General features: G+C 44.8%; 1 protein-coding gene across 1 annotated transcript in view; it reads left to right on the forward strand.

The window, feature by feature from the left end:
- Positions 1-1,453: 1,453 nt before the first annotated feature.
- The window catches only part of LOC145861121 (cyclin-dependent kinase-like 5), a 31,146-nt gene continuing 14,577 nt past the window's right edge, over positions 1,454-18,022 (forward strand). Inside the window, exons 1-3 of the mRNA XM_082962810.1 lie at positions 1,454-1,568; positions 4,623-4,938; positions 8,487-8,521. Of these exons, the coding sequence (XP_082818936.1) occupies positions 4,875-4,938; positions 8,487-8,521 (99 nt within the window). The 5' untranslated portion in view covers positions 1,454-1,568; positions 4,623-4,874. The remainder of the gene's footprint in view (positions 1,569-4,622; positions 4,939-8,486; positions 8,522-18,022) is intronic.

Here is an 18,022-nt window from a genome sequence, read left to right on the forward strand (position 1 = left end):
TCGGAATGCTCTCGATGGTGCAGCTGTAGAACCTTTTGAGGATCTGAGGACCCATGCCAAATCTTTTCAGTCTCCTGAGGGGGAATAGGTTTTGTTGTGCCCTCTTCACAACTGTCATGGTGTGCTTGGACCATGTTAGTTTGTTGGTGATGTGGACACTAAGAAACTTGAACCTTTCAACCTGCTCCACTGCAGCCCTGTAGATGAGAATGGGGGCGTGCTCGGTCCTATTTTTCCTGTAGTCCACAATCATCTCTGTAATGCTTGTGGGGTCAAAACGAGCAAATCAGAGAATACCATCGTGAGAGTCTCATCTTTCTATAGAGTGCTCAAATTATTTTTCCAAACCGTTGGGACTATACCGTTGATTGCTTCTGTGGACAGGTGTCTTTTATACAGGTAACAAACTGAGATTAGGAGCACTCCCTTTAAGAGTGTGCTCCTAATCTCAGCTCGTTACCTGTATAAAAGACACCTGGGAGCCAGAAATCTTTCTGATTGAGAGGGGGTCAAATAATTATTTCCCTCATTAAAATGCAAATCAATTTATAACATTTTTGGCATGCGTTTTTCTGGATTTTTTGTTGTTGTTATTCTGTCTCTCATTGTTCAAATAAACCTACCATTAAAATTATAGACTGATCATTTCTTTGTCAGTGGGCAAACGTACAAAATCAACAGGGGATCAAATACTTTTTTCGCTCACTGTACTTACAGTTTGCAATGACAGTACATTTTTTCACATCTAAATGAGTGATAACCTTTTATGAGACCATGTAGCTTGTCTATCACAGTTTTAGTCTGTACTTCCTGTTATTGACTGTAGACATTATGGCCAGGTGTGTAATGGTAGTAGCTTGTCTATTGCAGTTTTAGTCTGTACTTCCTGTTATTGACTGTAGACATTATGGCCAGGTGTGTAATGGTAGTAGCTTGTCCAGAGAGGATGGAAAACTTATTGAACACTCTTTGGCTTGTCTGCCTGTGATGTCACCTTTAGGCCAGGTGGAGGCATAAGAAGATGAGGAATTTTACAACAGTTTTACAGATTCTAGGATTACATTCTCTGCATGAATTAATTGAAGATGAAAAAAGGAAATCGTTTCTATTGTCTGACTCCGTGTTGACGCAGAACCATAGATAATTGGATTTTGGATTTTGATCAACTAAATATATGCCACCGAGTAGGATCTCTCTTATGGTAAAACAACAAACATTTTCGAATTCAATTATTAATGCAGTTTACCATTAGGTCTATATCAAAATGTTGATAATTATGTACAAATTAACTTTATTGTCGACTTTTTTTGGTGAACTGACATTGTCACAAGTATGTCCCGCCCATTTAACGCTCACAGTATTTTCTGCACCTTCATTGGTTCCACACCAGGAAGGCGTTTGTATAATGAACCCTGATCCGTTTTGATTGGATACCGATACGTCACTCAAAACTGTTGCTTGGCGGCGTTACTTGGTGGTGTTGTCAAGCGGAGGAGCTGCTTACTGTTGCTGCAATTAACATTCCTACCTTGGATGTGGATCCAGTTTCATCAATTTACAAACACTGAGTGAGTAGCGTCTTTTTGTCGTCCATTAGAAATACTTTGAGTAGGTAGGTATATACAGTACGTTTCAGATTACGTGTTTTTTTTTAATCAGCCGTTTTATTTAGGCATTTAGTGCGTAGTATCCCTCTCTGTAGAGCACGTAGTTAGGTTAATCGATGCTGGATCTGTGTGGCTAGCAAGCTAACGTTAGATCAAGGGCATAATGTCAACCATGTAGACGTTCAACATTTCACTTCTGTGTAACGTTAAGTGCAGTGTGCTCCTGTTGGATTTTCTGGTTCTTTGTTTTCTCATGTTGTTTAGCTGTCTAGTATTGATATGATAGAGAGCTCTCTAGCTGCCCGACACACAGCACAGTAATATGTGTGGGTTAAAAAACATGGTCCTGCTAGCCTACTTGCATCATCCCCCCCCCCCCCCCCCCCCCACACACACACACACACACACACACACACACACACACACACACACACATAGAGGCTCTAACGGACCGTTTGACCACATTGATTTGAGTTATGGCTGAAATATTGTCTAGGTCTAGCCTAACTGTAGATATTTAACATGTAGCTTCATACAATTAACCTATAATCCAATTACTAATAGGCCTGTACTGTGTAGGAGTAGGCTGTTATATAGTTTTCAGGTGTTATTACTAATAGGCCTGCACTGTGTAGGAGTAGGCTGTTATATAGTTTCCATGTTTTATTACTAATATGCCTGTACTGTATGAGAGTAGACTACTGTATGGTTTCCATGTTTAATTACTAATAGGCCTGTATTGTATAGGAGTAGGCTACTGTATGGTTTTATTACTAATAGGCCCTTACTGTATAGGAGTAGGCTACTGTATGGTTTAATTACTAATAGGCCCTTACTGTGTAGGAGTAGGCTACTGTATGGTTTAATTACTAATAGGCCCTTACTGTGTAGGAGTAGGCTACTGTATGGTTTAATTACTAATAGGCCCTTACTGTGTAGGAGTAGGCTACTGTATGGTTTAATTACTAATAGGCCCTTACTGTATAGGACTAGCCTACTTTGCTTGCTAGCTAGCCAACAACACAGCTAACACAATCACTTCAAACGCTGAAGCTGTAAAGACTGCAAACTAGCTGCACTTCGTTTCGTTTGACCTTTTTATCAATTGACATTTCTTAGTGCACATGGATATATACAATCAGTCAAATGTTTGGACACACCTCCTCATTCCAGGGTTTTTCTTTATTTTTATACTATTTTCTACATTGTAGAATAATAGTGAATACATCAAAACTATGAAAAAACACATATGGAATCATGTAGTAACCAAAAAAGTGTTAAACAAATCAAAATATATTTGAGATTCTTCAAAGGAGCCACCCTTTGCCTTGATGACAGCTTTGCAAACTCTTTGCATTTTTCGAAATAAATAAAAACAACGGTAAAAAACACAGTGAAAAATAACAGTAACAAGACTATATACAGTAGAGGGGCTATATACAGTAGAGAGGTTATATACAGTAGAGGCTACATACAGTAGAGAGGCTACATACAGTAGAGAGGCTACATACAGTAGCGAGGCTACATACAGTAGCGAGGCTAAATACAGTAGAGGGGCTAAATACAGTAGAGGGGCTACATACAGTAGAGGGGCTACATACAGTAGAGGGGCTACATACAGTAGAGGGGCTACATACAGTAGAGGGGCTACATACAGTAGAGGGGTCATATACAGTAGCGGGGCTATATACAGTAGCGGGGCTATATACAGTAGAGGGGCTATATACTGTTGTATTCAGCATTTCACTGTGAGGTCTACTACACCTGTTGTATTCAGCATTACACTGTGAGGTCTACTACACCTGTTGTATTCAGCATTTCACTGTGAGGTCTACTATACCTGTTGTATTCAGCATTACACTGTAAGGTCTACTATACCTGTTGTATTCAGCATTACACTGTAAGGTCTACACCTGTTGTATTCGGCGCATGTGACATACAATTTGATTTGATTTAAAATTATGCCAGCTGATTCATGATTTCGACTGGCTGAGAAACGCTGCCTGTCTGTCTGTCTCGTCCTGACATGTTCATTACTATGGGACAGCTGGAGATCAAATTTGAATATTGAAACAACATTGCAAATGTCGGAGAGACAAACAGCAAGGTTTATAAAAATCTCCGCTGTTGGAAACTAAATGTTAGTCTAAAGGAAATGTGAGATAATGTCTAGATGCTTTTTATAGTGGAGATCAAGGTTATAAATTGCCTGGCTGGGCTGATGAGACAGTGGATTGCACAGTCAGATGGAACAGAGTAAAAAGGCATTTTAACATCATAGATTTAACCGGCGGTAACTTGTGGAATAGACACCGGCTGGAATGCGCTTTTAACCAATCAGCATTCAGGATTAGACCCACCCATTGTATAATATAATATGTCTTCTTGTTGTCATTGGCAACAATTGTTCCCTAATTTTCTTACATAATCCAGATGTTTTTTTTTTTCAGGAGCATCTCTGTTTTTCTCTTGTAGTCTGTGTTCAATAACACTGTGCTGGTGACGATCATTCGCCAGCTGATTTTGAAGGTGTTGAATTCCACTGACTGTCCATTACCACGCATGATTCATCCTGATGTTGGAAACGAAATGAACGCAGGATCCTCTACACTGCTCACTGCATTCCTCTTCACATTATTCTGCTGAAACTAAAGAGGAAGGATCGTCTGTGTGTTCAGCTGTTTGCAGAGCTTAGTTGTTCAGGAGATCAGCCACCACCTATAATCACCTGTAGCCTTCTGATCTGAGCCTGTCAGTTAGTGGAGAGAGAGAGAGAGCAGCAGAGTCATGTTGTCTGTACTAGGATGCTGCCTGCCTGGTTTATTTTAGCTCAGGGTTTTGCATACTGAACCCACAGCTATGTGGGAGATGAGGAGAGGAGTTGTTCATGAACAGTCAGCACTTAAAGGGATAGCTCACTCAAATAAAAGTTGGCCAGGTGTTTTCAATACCTAAAAAGTTAGCCTAATTATGTTGGATTCCTCTGCTCATTGTTGTGACTTCCTCTGTGTCCAGGTGAGGGTGATCAGGTGAGGGTGATCAGGTGAGGGGTGATCAGGTGAGGGGTGATCCAGCGAGGGTGCTCCGGCGAGGGGTGATCCAGCGAGGGTGATCCGGTGAGGGGGAACCATTGAAAGGAGAATGTTTCGCGTCCTGAGGCCCACTGGTAATCAACCCCTCCCAGGAGCCAGGAGCCCAGCCCAGACCCCCCTCCTCTAGCTGGGACACCTCTCTGACCTCACCTCACCCCAGCTGCCTTTTAACTTCATGAAGAACTCTGACGTTGGTGATGTGATGAATAAATTTGAAGTCCTTGGGATCGTAGGTGAAGGTAAGATCACTAGCTATGTTACTACCTTACAGAGGCTTTCTAACAATTCTGTGTGTATGTGTGTGTGTGCTGGCGCGCCTGCTTGTGGGTAATGGATCATGAAGCACTATAGAAATCAGAACATTTTTGGACTAGGCTACATAATACTGGAACTAGATATTGTACCAGCCAGCCATGGTAACATGTCTTTCTCTCCCATGTTGTTGGTTTCCTGCGGTTTCAATGAGTAGCTGTAAAGTGGCAGACACTCTACCCAGTCCCTTACCCAGCCCCATCCCTTCTACCCAGTCCCTTCCCCTGCCCCATCCCTTCTACCCAGTCCCTTCCCCTGCCCCATCCCTTCTACCCAGTCCCTTCCCCTGCCCCATCCCTTCTACCCAGTCCCTTCCCCTGCCCCATCCCTTCTACCCAGTCCCTTTCCCTGTCCCATCCCTTCTACCCAGTCCCTTCCCCTGCCCCATCCCTTCTACCCAGTCCCTTCCCCTGTCCCATCCCTTCTACCCAGTCCCTTTCCCTGTCCCATCCCTTCTACCCAGTCCCTTTCCCTGTCCCATCCCTTCTACCCAGTCCCTTCCCCTGCCCCATCCCTTCTACCCAGTCCCTTCCCCTGTCCCATCCCTTCTACCCAGTCCCATCCCTTGTCCCATCCCTTCTACCCAGTCCCTTTCCCTGTCCCATCCCTTCTACCCAGTCCCTTCCCCTGTCCCATCCCTTCTACCCAGTCCCTTTCCCTGTCCCATCCCTTCTACCCAGTCCCTTCCCCTGTCCCATCCCTTCTACCCAGTCCCATTCCCTGTCCCTTCCCCTCTACCCAGTCCCATCCCTTCTACCCAGTCCCTACCCCTGTCCCATCCCTTCTACCCAGTCCCATCCCCTGTCCCTTCCCCTCTACCCAGTCCCTTCCCCTGTCCCATCCCCTCTACCCAGTCCCTTCCCCTGTCCCATCCCTTCTACCCAGTCCCTTTCCCTGTCCCATCCCTTCTACCCAGTCCCTTCCCCTGTCCCATCCCTTCTACCCAGTCCCTTTCCCTGTCCCTTCCCCTCTACCCAGTCCCTTCCCCTGTCCCATCCCCTCTACCCAGTCCCTTCCCCTGTCCCATCCCTTCTACCCAGTCCCTTCCCCTGTCCCATCCCTTCTACCCAGTCCCTTCCCCTGTCCCATCCCTTCTACCCAGTCCCTTCCCCTGTCCCATCCCTTCTACCCAGTCCCTTCCCCTGTCCCATCCCTTCTACCCAGTCCCTTCCCCTGTCCCATCCCTTCTACCCAGTCCCTTTCCCTGTCCCATCCCTTCTACCCAGTCCCTTCCCCAGCCCCATCCCTTCTACCCAGTCCCTTCCCCTGTCCCTTGGCCTCTACCCAGTCCCTTCCCCTGTCCCTTGCCCTCTACCCAGTCCCTTACCCAGCCCCATCCCCTCTACCCAACCCCATCCCCTCTACCCAGCTCCATCCCCTCTACCCTAACCCTAGCCCCTAACCCTAGCCCCTAACCCTAGCCCCTAACCCTAGCCCCTCTCCCCTTTCCTATCCCCCATACCCATTCCTATCCCCTCTACACTAACCCTAGCCCCTAACCCTAGCCCCTCTACTCTAGCCCCTCTACCCTAACCCTCTCCCCAGTCCTATCCCCTCTCCCTGACCCTAGTCCCTAACCCTAGCCCCTCTACCCTAACCCTCTCCCCAGCCCTAGCCCCTCTCCCTAACCCTAGCCCCTCTCCCCAGTCCTAGCCCCTCTCCCCAGTCCTAGCCCCTCTCCCTAGCCCCTCTCCCTAACCCTCTCCCCAGCCCTATCCCCTCTCCCATCCCCTCTACCCTGTCCCATCCCCTCTCCCCAGCCCCAGCCCTGACCCTAGCCCCTAACCCTAGCCCCTATTTCCTAACCCTCGCCCCAGCCCTATCCCTTCTCCCCAGCCCTATCCCCTCTCCCCAGCCCTATCCCCTCTCCCCAGCCCTATCCCCTCTCCCCAGCCCTATCCCTTCTCCCCAGCCCTATCCCCTCTCGCCAGCCCTATCCCCTCTCCCCAGCCCTATCCCCTCTCCCCAGCCCAATCCCCTCTCCCTAACCCTATCCCCTCTCCCTAACCCTCTCTCCAGCCCTATCCCCTCTAACCTAACCCTCTCCCTAACCCTATCCCCTCTCCCCGGCCCTATCCCCTCTCCCTGACCCTACCGAGCCCTATCCCCTCTCCCTGACCCTTGCCCCTCTACCCATCCGTAGCCCCTGTACCCTATCCCCTCTCCCTGACCCTACCCAGCCCTATCCCCTCTCCTTAACCCTATCCCCTCTCCCTAACCCTATCCCCTCTCCCTCTCCCTATCCCCTCTCCCTGACCCTACCGAGCCCCTTTTCACTGCACAACTCTAAGCACTCTAAGTGTTTTTCCGATTAAACTATTTAACAATAACATGGAGTTTTCGTGCTTTATTTCACCAGCGAGAGGTTGAGTGTTGTGACTTAGCTGCTCTCTCGCTCTTTTGGCAGAACTAAATAAATGGTCAATTTCAGATAGGTTACAGCTGGCATTATGTAGGTTTGGCTGTGTTCATGTTGATTAATCAGGGCTGATTGGACAGCAGCCCAACATGGTGCCAGGCTGGCTTTGCATCATTCTCTCTCTTTATCAAACAGAGGGCGAGCAAATATTCTCTTGTTCAGGTTGTGCCTGTCTGGCTGGTGCATTCCATTTCTACCTGTGTAAATTGGCTGCAGTTAGCCACTGAGGGACTTCCTTCTCCATTATAGAGGAGCCAGACACAGAATGAGCTCTCTCTGCTGAAAGGGGCCAGTAGGCAGGAAGGAATGACTGGGCTCATATTTATGGATTCATCTGAACACTGCCAAGGCGAAGCTCAGGCTTCGTTCATCTGTGTACTGTTAGCATCTCTACACTGAGCTATTAGAACCAGTCCAATATGCTGTCACAGTCTGACCACTTTGCATGGTCAACCTAATAAGCAGTTCTAGATCTCTAGTCTGAACCACGTCGTCTGGGTCAGACTAGACTGAACCACGTCTTCTGGGTCAGACTAGACTGAACCACGTCTTCTGGGTCAGACTAGACTGAACCACGTCTTCTGGGTCAGACTAGACTGAACCACGTCTTCTGGGTCAGACTAGACTGAACCACGTCTTCTGGGTCAGACTAGACTGAACCACGTCTTCTGGGTCAGACTAGACTGAACCACGTCTTCTGGGTCAGACTAGACTGAACCACGTCTTCTGGGTCAGACTAGACTGAACCACGTCTTCTGGGTCAGACTAGACTGAACCACGTCTTCTGGGTCAGACTAGACTGAACCACGTCTTCTGGGTCAGACTAGACTGAACCACGTCTTCTGGTCTGAACCACGTCTTCTGGGTCAGACTAGACTGAACCACGTCGTCTGGGTCAGACTAGACTGAACCACGTCGTCTGGGTCAGACTAGACTGAACCACGTCGTCTGGGTCAGACTAGACTGAACCACGTCTTCTGGGTCAGACTAGACTGAACCACGTCTTCTGGGTCAGGAGTGCTTGATGACGTCTTAAAGTACTACTCTCTCCACCAGGTGCCTATGGAGTGGTCCTGAAGTGCAGACACAAGGTAAGACCCCTCATATAATGACATCAGCTATCCTTTTCTGAGGCCCCTCATTACCACTTCTAAACACTGATGTAGGTAATTAACCCGAACCAATCAGAATATACCAAAATACAGGATGTTTGATTGTTTTCGGCAAGATGGTATTGGAACAGCAGGGTTGGGGTCAGACTGTGTAGTCCTACATGAGCTAGTAGACAGCAGGGTTGGGGTCAGACTGTGTAGTCCTACATGAGTTAGTAGACAGCAGGGTTGGGGTCAGACTGTGTAGTCCTACATGAGCTAGTAGACAGCAGGGTTGGGGTCAGACTGTAGTCCTACATGAGCTCGTTGTTAGTAGACAGCAGGGTTGGGGTCAGACTGTGTAGTCCTACATGAGCTAGTAGACAGCAGGGTTGGGGTCAGACTGTGTCGTCCTACATGAGCTAGTAGTTAGTAGACAGCAGGGTTGGGGTCAGACTGTGTCGTCCTACATGAGCTAGTAGACAGCAGGGTTGGGGTCAGACTGTGTAGTCCTACATGAGTTAGTAGACAGCAGGGTTGGGGTCAGACTGTGTAGTCCTACATGAGCTAGTAGACAGCAGGGTTGGGGTCAGACTGTAGTCCTACATGAGCTCGTTGTTAGTAGACAGCAGGGTTGGGGTCAGACTGTGTAGTCCTACATGAGCTAGTAGACAGCAGGGTTGGGGTCAGACTGTGTCGTCCTACATGAGCTAGTAGTTAGTAGACAGCAGGGTTGGGGTCAGACTGTGTCGTCCTACATGAGCTAGTAGACAGCAGGGTTGGGGTCAGACTGTGTAGTCCTACATGAGTTAGTAGACAGCAGGGTTGGGGTCAGACTGTGTAGTCCTACATGAGTTAGTAGACAGCAGGGTTGGGGTCAGACTGTGTAGTCCTACATGAGCTAGTAGACAGCAGGGTTGGGGTCAGACTGTGTAGTCCTACATGAGCTAGTAGACAGCAGGGTTGGGGTCAGACTGTGTAGCCCTACTTTTTTAATTGATTCGTAGGGGACAATGCAGATTAATCAACATCAATATTTCAATAATGCAACATCCATTTTAAATCTGCCGGTTTTAGCCAAAAGTTCATTTGCACCCATTGTCCCTTGTCAGGTAAGGGTCTTTACACAGCCACAATACACATACGCACTAAAACAATACAACATACATTACATCCAATAATATACAGTTGAAGTCGGAAGTTTACATACACCTTAACCAAATACATTTAAACTCAGTTTTTCACAATTCCTTTAATTTAATCCTAGTAGAAATTCCCTGTTTTAGGTCAGTTAGGATCACCACTATATTTTAAGAATGTGAAATGTCAGAATAATAGCAGAGAGAATGATTTAATTAGTATTTGGTAGCATTGCCTTTAACCTCTTACATCAGGACGTTCCGCTAGCGGAACACCTGCTCCAATATCCAATGATAGGCGTGGCGCGAAATACAAACTCCTCTAAAATCCGAAAACTTCAATTTTTCAAACATATGACTATTTTACAGCATTTTTGAAGACAAGACTCTCGTTAATCTAACCACACTGTGCGATTTCAAAAAGGCTTTACAGCGAAAGCAAAACATTAGATTATGTCAGCAGAGTACCCAGCCAGAAATAATCAGACACCCATTTTTCAAGCTAGCATATAATGTCACAAAAAACAAAACCACAGCTAAATGCAGCACTAACCTTTGATGATCTTCATCAGATGACAACCCTAGGACATTATGTTATACAATGCATGCATGTTTTGTTCAATCAAGTTCATATTTATATCAAAAACCAGCTTTTTTACATTAGCATGTGACGTTCAGAACTAGCATACCCCCCGCAAACATCCGGTGAATTTACTAAATTACTCACGATAAACGTTCACAAAAAACATAACAATTATTTTAAGAATTATAGATACAGAACTCCTCTATGCACTCGATATGTCCGATTTTAAAATAGCTTTTCGGTGAAAGCACATTTTGCAATATTCTCAGTAGATAGCCCAGCCATCACAGGGCTAGCCATTTAGACACCGACCAAGTTTAGCCCTGACCAAACTCCGATTTACTATTAGAAAAGTTTGATTACCTTTGGTGTTCTTCGTCAGAATGCACTCCCAGGACTGCTACTTCAATAACAAATGTTGGTTTGGTTCAAAATAATCCATCGTTATATCCAAATAGCGGCGTTTTGTTCGTGCGTTCAAGACACTATCCGAAGTGTAAATAAGGGTCACGAGCATGGCGCAATTCGTGACAAAAGATTTCTAAATATTCCATTACCGTACTTCGAAGCATGTCAACCGCTGTTTAAAATAAATTTTTATGCCATTTTTCTCGTAAAAAAGCGATAATATTCCGACCGGGAATCTGCGTTTAGGTAAACAGACGAAAGAAAACAAAGCATGGGGTCGACGCGGGCACGCGCCTGAGTCTCACAGTACTGTAACCAGCCACTACCCAAACGTGCTACTTTTTTTCAGCCAGAGCCTGCAAAGCCACGATTCAGCTTTTTGCCGCCTTCTGAGAGCCCATGGGAGCCGTAGGAAGTGTCACGTAACAGCAGAGATCCTCTGTAATGGATAGAGATAATCAAGAAGGGCAAGAAATTGTCAGACAGGGCACTTCCTGCATGGAATCTTCTCAGGTTTTGGCCTGCCAAATGAGTTCTGTTATACTCACAGACACCATTTCAAACAGTTTTAGAAACTTTGGAGTGTTTTCTATCCAAAGCTAATAATTATATGCATATTCTAGTTTCTGGGCAGGAGTAATAATCAGATTAAATCGGGTACGTTTTTTATCCGACTGTGAAAATACTGCCCCCTAGCCATAACAGGTTAAATTGTTTAAACTTTTCAGGTAGCCTTCCACAAACTTCCCACAATAAGTTGGGTGAATTTTGGCCCATTCCTCCTGACATATCTGGTGTAATCGAGTAAGGTTTGTAAGCCTCCTTGCTCGCACACGCTTTTTCAGTTCTGCCCACAAATTTTCTTCACGATTGAGATTAGGGCTTTGTGATGGCCACTCCAATACTTTTGACTTTGTTGTCCTTAAGCCATTTTGCCACAACTTTGGAAGTATGCTTGGGGTCATTGTCCATGTGGAAGACCCATTTGCGACCAAGCTTTAACTTCCTGACTGATGTCTTGAGATGTTGCTTCAATATAGCCACATCATTTTCCTGCCTCATGATGCCATCTATTTTGTGAAGTGAACCAGTCCCTCCTGCAGCAAAGCACCCCCACAACATGATGCTGCCACCCATGTGCTTCACGGTTGGGATGGTGTTCTTCGGCTTGCAAGCCTCCCCGTTTTTCCTCCAAACATATCAATGGTCATTATGGCCAAACAGTTCTATTTTTGTTTCATCAGACCAGAGGACATTTCTCCAAAAAGTACGATCTTTGTCCCCGTGACCACAGTCTGGCTTTATGGTGGTTTTGGAGCAGTGGCTTCTTCCTTGCTGAGCGACCTTTCAGGTTGTGGTGGTTTTGGAGCAGTGGCTTCTTCCTTCCTGAGCGGCATTTCAGGTTGTGGTGGTTTTGGAGCAGTGGCCTCTTCCTTGCTGAGCAGCCTTTCAGGTTGTGGCGGTTTTGGAGCAGTGGCTTCTTCCTTCCTGAGCAGCCTTTCAGGTTGTGGTGGTTTTGGAGCAGTGGCTTCTTCCTTGCTGAGCAGCCTTTCAGGTTGTGGTGGTTTTGGAGCAGTGGCCTCTTCCTTGCTGAGCAGCCTTTCAGGTTATGGCGGTTTTGGAGCAGTGGCCTCTTCCTTGCTGAGCAGCCTTTCAGGTTGTGGCGGTTTTGGAGCAGTGGCTTCTTCCTTGCTGAGCAGCCTTTCAGGTTGTGTTGGTATAGGACTCGTTTTGCTGTGGATATAGATACTTTTGTACCTGTTTCCTCCAGCATCTTCACAAGGTCCTTTGCTGTTGTTCTGGGATTGATTTGCACTTTTCGCACCAAGTACGTTCATCTCTAAGAGACAGAACGTGTCTCCTTCCTGAGCGGTATGACGGCTGTGTGGTCCTATGGTGTTTATACTTGCGTACTATTGTTTGTACAGGTGAACGTGGTAGCTTCAGGCATTTGGAAATTGCTCCCAAGGATGAACCAGACTTGTGGAGGTCTACAATTATTTTTCTGAGGTCTTGGCTGATTTCTTTAGATTTTCCCATGATGTCAAGCAAAGAGGCACTGAGTTTGAAGGTAGGCCTTGAAATACATCCACAGGTACACCTCCAATTGACCCAAATTATGTCAATTAGCCTATCAGAAGGTTCTAAAGCCATGACATCATTTTCTGGAATTTTCCAAGCTGGTTAAAGGCACAGTCAACTTAGTGTATGTAAACTTCTGACCCACTGGAATTGTGATACATTGAATTATAAGTGAAATAATCTGTCTGTAAACAATTGTTGGAAAAATTACTTGTGTCATGCACAAAGTAGATGTCCTAAGCGACTTGCCAAAACTATAGTTTGTTAACAAAACATTTGTGGAGTGGTTGAACAATGAGTTTTAATGATTCCAACCTAAGTGTATGAAAACTTCCGACTTCAACTGTATCATTCAAACAAAAACACTATCATCAACTGTCGTCTTACGAATGAGGAACCACAGATAACGCGTGTACAGGTTTGGATAGATTTGAGCCATGTTTTCAATTTAAATGTCAAAGTACAATAATCAGTGCATCTTCTCTAGTCTGTGGGCGTTGCATTCCAGTATATTGTAGCTCTAACAGAGAAGGCTGATTGACTACATTTACTGTGTGGATGAGGGACAACTCAATCCCCTCTAGGTACTACCCTTATTATTCTGGAGGTGCTTTCCTTGAGCATGACATGCCGGTTTAGGGCTGGAGGGGCCAGACCATGCAGGATCTTAAAGACAAGGCTTGCATCTACATACTGCTGCAAGCTATCCAGACTGAATAAATTATGTTTGTGAATGATGTGACAATGGTGGTAACTGTTTGGTTTGTTATCAAAAAATCTTAAGTGTTTGTTTATAGAGTGATTCAATTGGTTTCAGAACAGTATCTCCTGCTTGTTACCAGCATGTCAGACAATATCTCAGATGTGAGAAGATCATAGCATGCAGGAGGCAGGGCCTCCTGAGGAAGGAAAGGTCTGATAAACCTAAAGTTGGATCATCCAAACTTAACCGTGTTTAACCACCTTCTTCACATGTTTCTTAAATGTCAAGTTGGAGTCCAAAATGACGCCGAGATACCTGAAGTTAGACACAGCGTTCAGATTCTCCTCCATTAACCAGAACAGCTGGTTGGAGTCCAAAATGACACCAAGATACCTGAAGTTAGACACAGCGTTCAGATTCTCCTCCATTAACCAGAACAGCTGGTTGGGAAGAATCAATGAATTTCTTAGAGAAGTACATACAAACAGTTTTGTCGATATTTAAATGCAGGCAAGAATTAGTCATCCATTTAGAAACGGAGCTTCAGTTAACAACTTGTCTATTTTTTGAGTGTACATACAGGACTGTATTGTCTGCCTACATCTGCATGTTAACTCGTTAGCAAGCAACTGGGAGATCATTTATATACAGTGTCTTTGGAAAGTATTCAGACCCTTTGCTATGAGACTCGAAATTGAGCTCAGGTGCATCCTGTTTCCATTGATCATCCTTGAGATGTTTCTACAACTTGATTGGAGTCCACCTGTGGTAAATTCAATTGGTTTGGAAAGGCACACCTGTCTATATAAGGTCACACAGTTGACAGTGCATGTCAGAGCAAAAACCAAGCCATGAGGTCGAAGGAATTGTCCGTAGAGCTCCGAGACAGGATTATATCGAGGCACAGATCTGGGGAAGGGTGTCAAAAAATTTCTGCAGCATTGAAAGTCCCCTAGAACACAGTGGCCTTCGTCATTCTTAAATGGAAGAAGTTTGGAACCACCAAGACTCTTCCTAGAGCTGGCCGCCCGGCCAAACTGAGCAATCGGGGGAGAAGGGCCTTGGTCAGGGAGGTGACCAATAACCTGATGATCACTCTGACAGAGCTCCAGAGTTCCTCTGTGGAGATGTGTCATGACGTTGGCCTGTGGGTAAGGTTTATGACCCCCCCATAAATACCTTTCTCCCTTCCCTCTCTCTCTGACTCTACTGAAGGACTCTTGAATAGCCTTTGTTAAACGTAGAGAGTCTGGGAACATCAAACAAGTGGGGGGAAAGGAACCATATTTCGGTAATAGAACCAGTTTAAAATATGCGTTGGTACTAATGAATATGATGTCAGTTCGGTTGTCATCTGAGACATTATGACTGATGACAGGACGACAAACTGTACCTGGGAAAGTATACACCCTGTAGTTATCAGATTCACATGGAATTGTTGTGCAAATTAAATGTTTGAATATTAAACTATTTGTGATAAGATTAAATGTAATTTTAGCTTCCAAATGAGAGAATTGGGTTTTCATAAGGTTAGAGCCCTGCTCAATCAGTGGCCCGCCCCTGTGAAGAGACGTGGGTTATAAACTATGAAACACACCCTTCTCCCCCTCCACTATATAAGCCCTTGATGAAAATGTAACCTCCTGTTCCGGGTACGTGAGGTCTGCAGCCTCTGCGTTAAAAGGGACTAACATGTCAAGTACAGAACTAAGCCAACCTCAGCGTGAGCTTTGAACTCTTATTCACTACAGAAGTGATACCTCCTAGCCATTGAGTTAGCAGCGGCCACTGTAAATGTGGGCTAGAAAAGGCACATGAAAGCCCGCTTGGAGTTTGCCAAGAGGCACATAAAGACTCTCAGACCATGAGAAACAAGATTCTCTGGTCTGATGAAACCAAGATTGAACTCTTTGGCCTGAATGCCAAACGTCACGTCTAGAGGAAACCTGGCACCATCCCTACAGTGAAGCATGGTGGTGGCAGCATCATGCTGTGGGGATGTTTTTCAGCGGCAGGGACAGGGACTCTAGTCAGGGCAAAGGTGAACAGAGCAAAGTACAGAGAGAACCTTGATGAAAACCTGCTCCAGAGTGCTCAGGACCTCAGACTGGGGCGAAGGTTCACCTTCCAACAGGACAACGACCCTAAGCACACAGCCAAGACAACACAGGAGTGACTTCTGGACAAGTCTCTGAATGTCCTTGAGTGGTCCAGCCAGAGCCCGGACTTGAACCCAATCAAATATCTCTGGAGAGACCTGAAAATAGTTGTGCAGCGACGCTCCCTATCGCTCGAGAGGATCTGCAGAGAAGAATGGGAGAAACTCCCCAAATACAAGTGTGCCAAGCTTGTAGCATCATACCCAAGAAGACTCAAGGCTGTAATCACTGCCAAAGGTGCTTCAACAAAGTACTGAGTAAAGGGTCTGAATACTTATGTAAATGTGATATTTTTATATGAATTAAATACATTTGCAAATTTACAAAAAAAAGTGTATTTGATTTGTCAGTATGGGTTATTGTGTGTAGATTGATGTGAGAAAAAAAATATTTGATCAATTTTAGAATAATACTGTAAAGTAACAAAATGTGGAAAAAGTCAAGATTTCTGAATACTTTCCAAATGCACTGTAGATGGTAAACAGAATGGGGCCTAATATTGACCCTTGTGGGACCTCAATGTTAATGTAAAGAGAGTCCGACTAGGTGTTCCTGAAACAAACCCTTTGAATTCTGTTTGTCAGATAGGAATAGATCCAACTAATGGCTTCAGTGGACACATTAAGGGAGGATAGTTTGGATAGGAGGACCTCATGGTTCACAGAATCAAAGGCCTTTTTCAGATCCAAACAGACTGACTTTCACCACCTATGTCCAGTTTAGATTTAATGCACTCCAGAAAACAGCTATTGGCTGTTTCAGTAGAATGGTTAGTTCTGAATCCAAATTGCATTTGATGTATGGAGTTGCCCTGAATGAGGTGATCAGATCAGCCGTCCATCCTTCAGCTACTTTTCATACCACTGGAAGAATGCTCATAGGCCGGTCATTTTCCACCAGTGTCGGGTCACCAGATTTTAAAACAGGTATCACTGCAGCAGACTTACAAGCATTGGGGAAGAACCCATATTTGACGGACATATTAACTACATGTACGATAGGGGCAATCAGAGAATATTTATGTCTCTTCAGGAATACAGTGTCTAGACCAAATACATGTTTTGTTGTAGAGTTCCTGATGAAGCTGATGCTGAGATTTCATTCTGAAAATTGGTTTATTATTATCCATGGGAGTGAGGACTGTGGTCTTGGTTGAAAATCTTTGAGCCAGTTCCCTGACAGAGTCAACAACAAAATGGTTAAAGGTGGGGGATATGAAATTGGAGTCTTGAATTAGAATCTTATTAACCTTTAATTAAGGATGTTTTTTGGACTTTTCATCTCCTCTCCCTGTTAGTTTGAGATTTTCCAAAATCACTTTGCCATTTCCTTTTGCATCATTGATCACTCTGAGGAAGAACTCTGCTTTTGCAGTTTTTATATTCCTTACCACATTATATAAATATACAGGACCAGTCAATAGTTTGGACACACCTAATCATTCATTGTTTGATCGGGAGAGAAAGCATGCATGCATAAAACTATAAAACGTAGCTTAGCTCTGTCATATTCAAATTGAATGGAGATGAAGGAGCTGTGTTTTTTTAAACAGCTAGACACTATAGTTCAGGAGGGTCCGTAATAAAAAAAACGCCCATGCATCCAACAGAGCGAGAGAAACAATATTTTCTGACTGGACAATTTGCGCAGCTTTGGTGGAATTCTCTGCTCTGTCTAGCCTATATTCCTCTAATATGTAATAGGAATGTCACTCTTGCCCTGCCCTGCTCTGCGCTGCCTGACTCCGTTTACTGCGCCAGCCAGCCAAGTTCAAATAGGCTAAACCATCGTCTGTCACATCACGATGTCGTCATTATCCACAGTGGCTGTCAATCATAGACGATATTATGGTAATTTCGCCCAACCCTAGGTGCGTTGGTCTGCTATCTCTCCTGGGGTTTACTACCGTGGTCGTCTAGTTTTAGGCCTATATGATATCTCGTTAGCTTCGCAGGGATAATCTGGTAATCCTATTATTTGTGTTCGGGTTCGTCAATAATGTGATTTGAGTTGCTGTAATCTCAGCTAATGTAATGTGTAAATGTGAAGCTAGAAAACAGTGACAGCTTCCTTCTGTACAGTAAGACATGTTACCTGTAATCTATACAGATTTTGGACCTTCATTTGATCACCCTGCTACAGGAGAACTTTCCTGCAGGACATTTTGTACTGTATTTATGGTATTATATTTTTGTGTATTTGAGTTTTTAAAAAGGCTTGTGAAGTTTGCAGTTTCCACTTTGAAATGTCAGACTTGATTTTCCCAATGAAAAATGTATCAACCCCTACAGAAATGTCCATTAATTACAGTCCCCTTCAGAAAGTATTCACACCCCTTGACACATGTTGTTGTGTTACAGCCTGAATTTAAAATTGATTAAATGTAGCTTTTTTTTTGTCACTGGCCTACATACCCCATAATATCAA

This window comes from Salmo salar, chromosome 16 (genome assembly GCF_965601325.2).
Source record: "Salmo salar chromosome 16, fSalSal1, whole genome shotgun sequence".
In the NCBI taxonomy this organism is placed as follows: domain Eukaryota; kingdom Metazoa; phylum Chordata; class Actinopteri; order Salmoniformes; family Salmonidae; genus Salmo; species Salmo salar.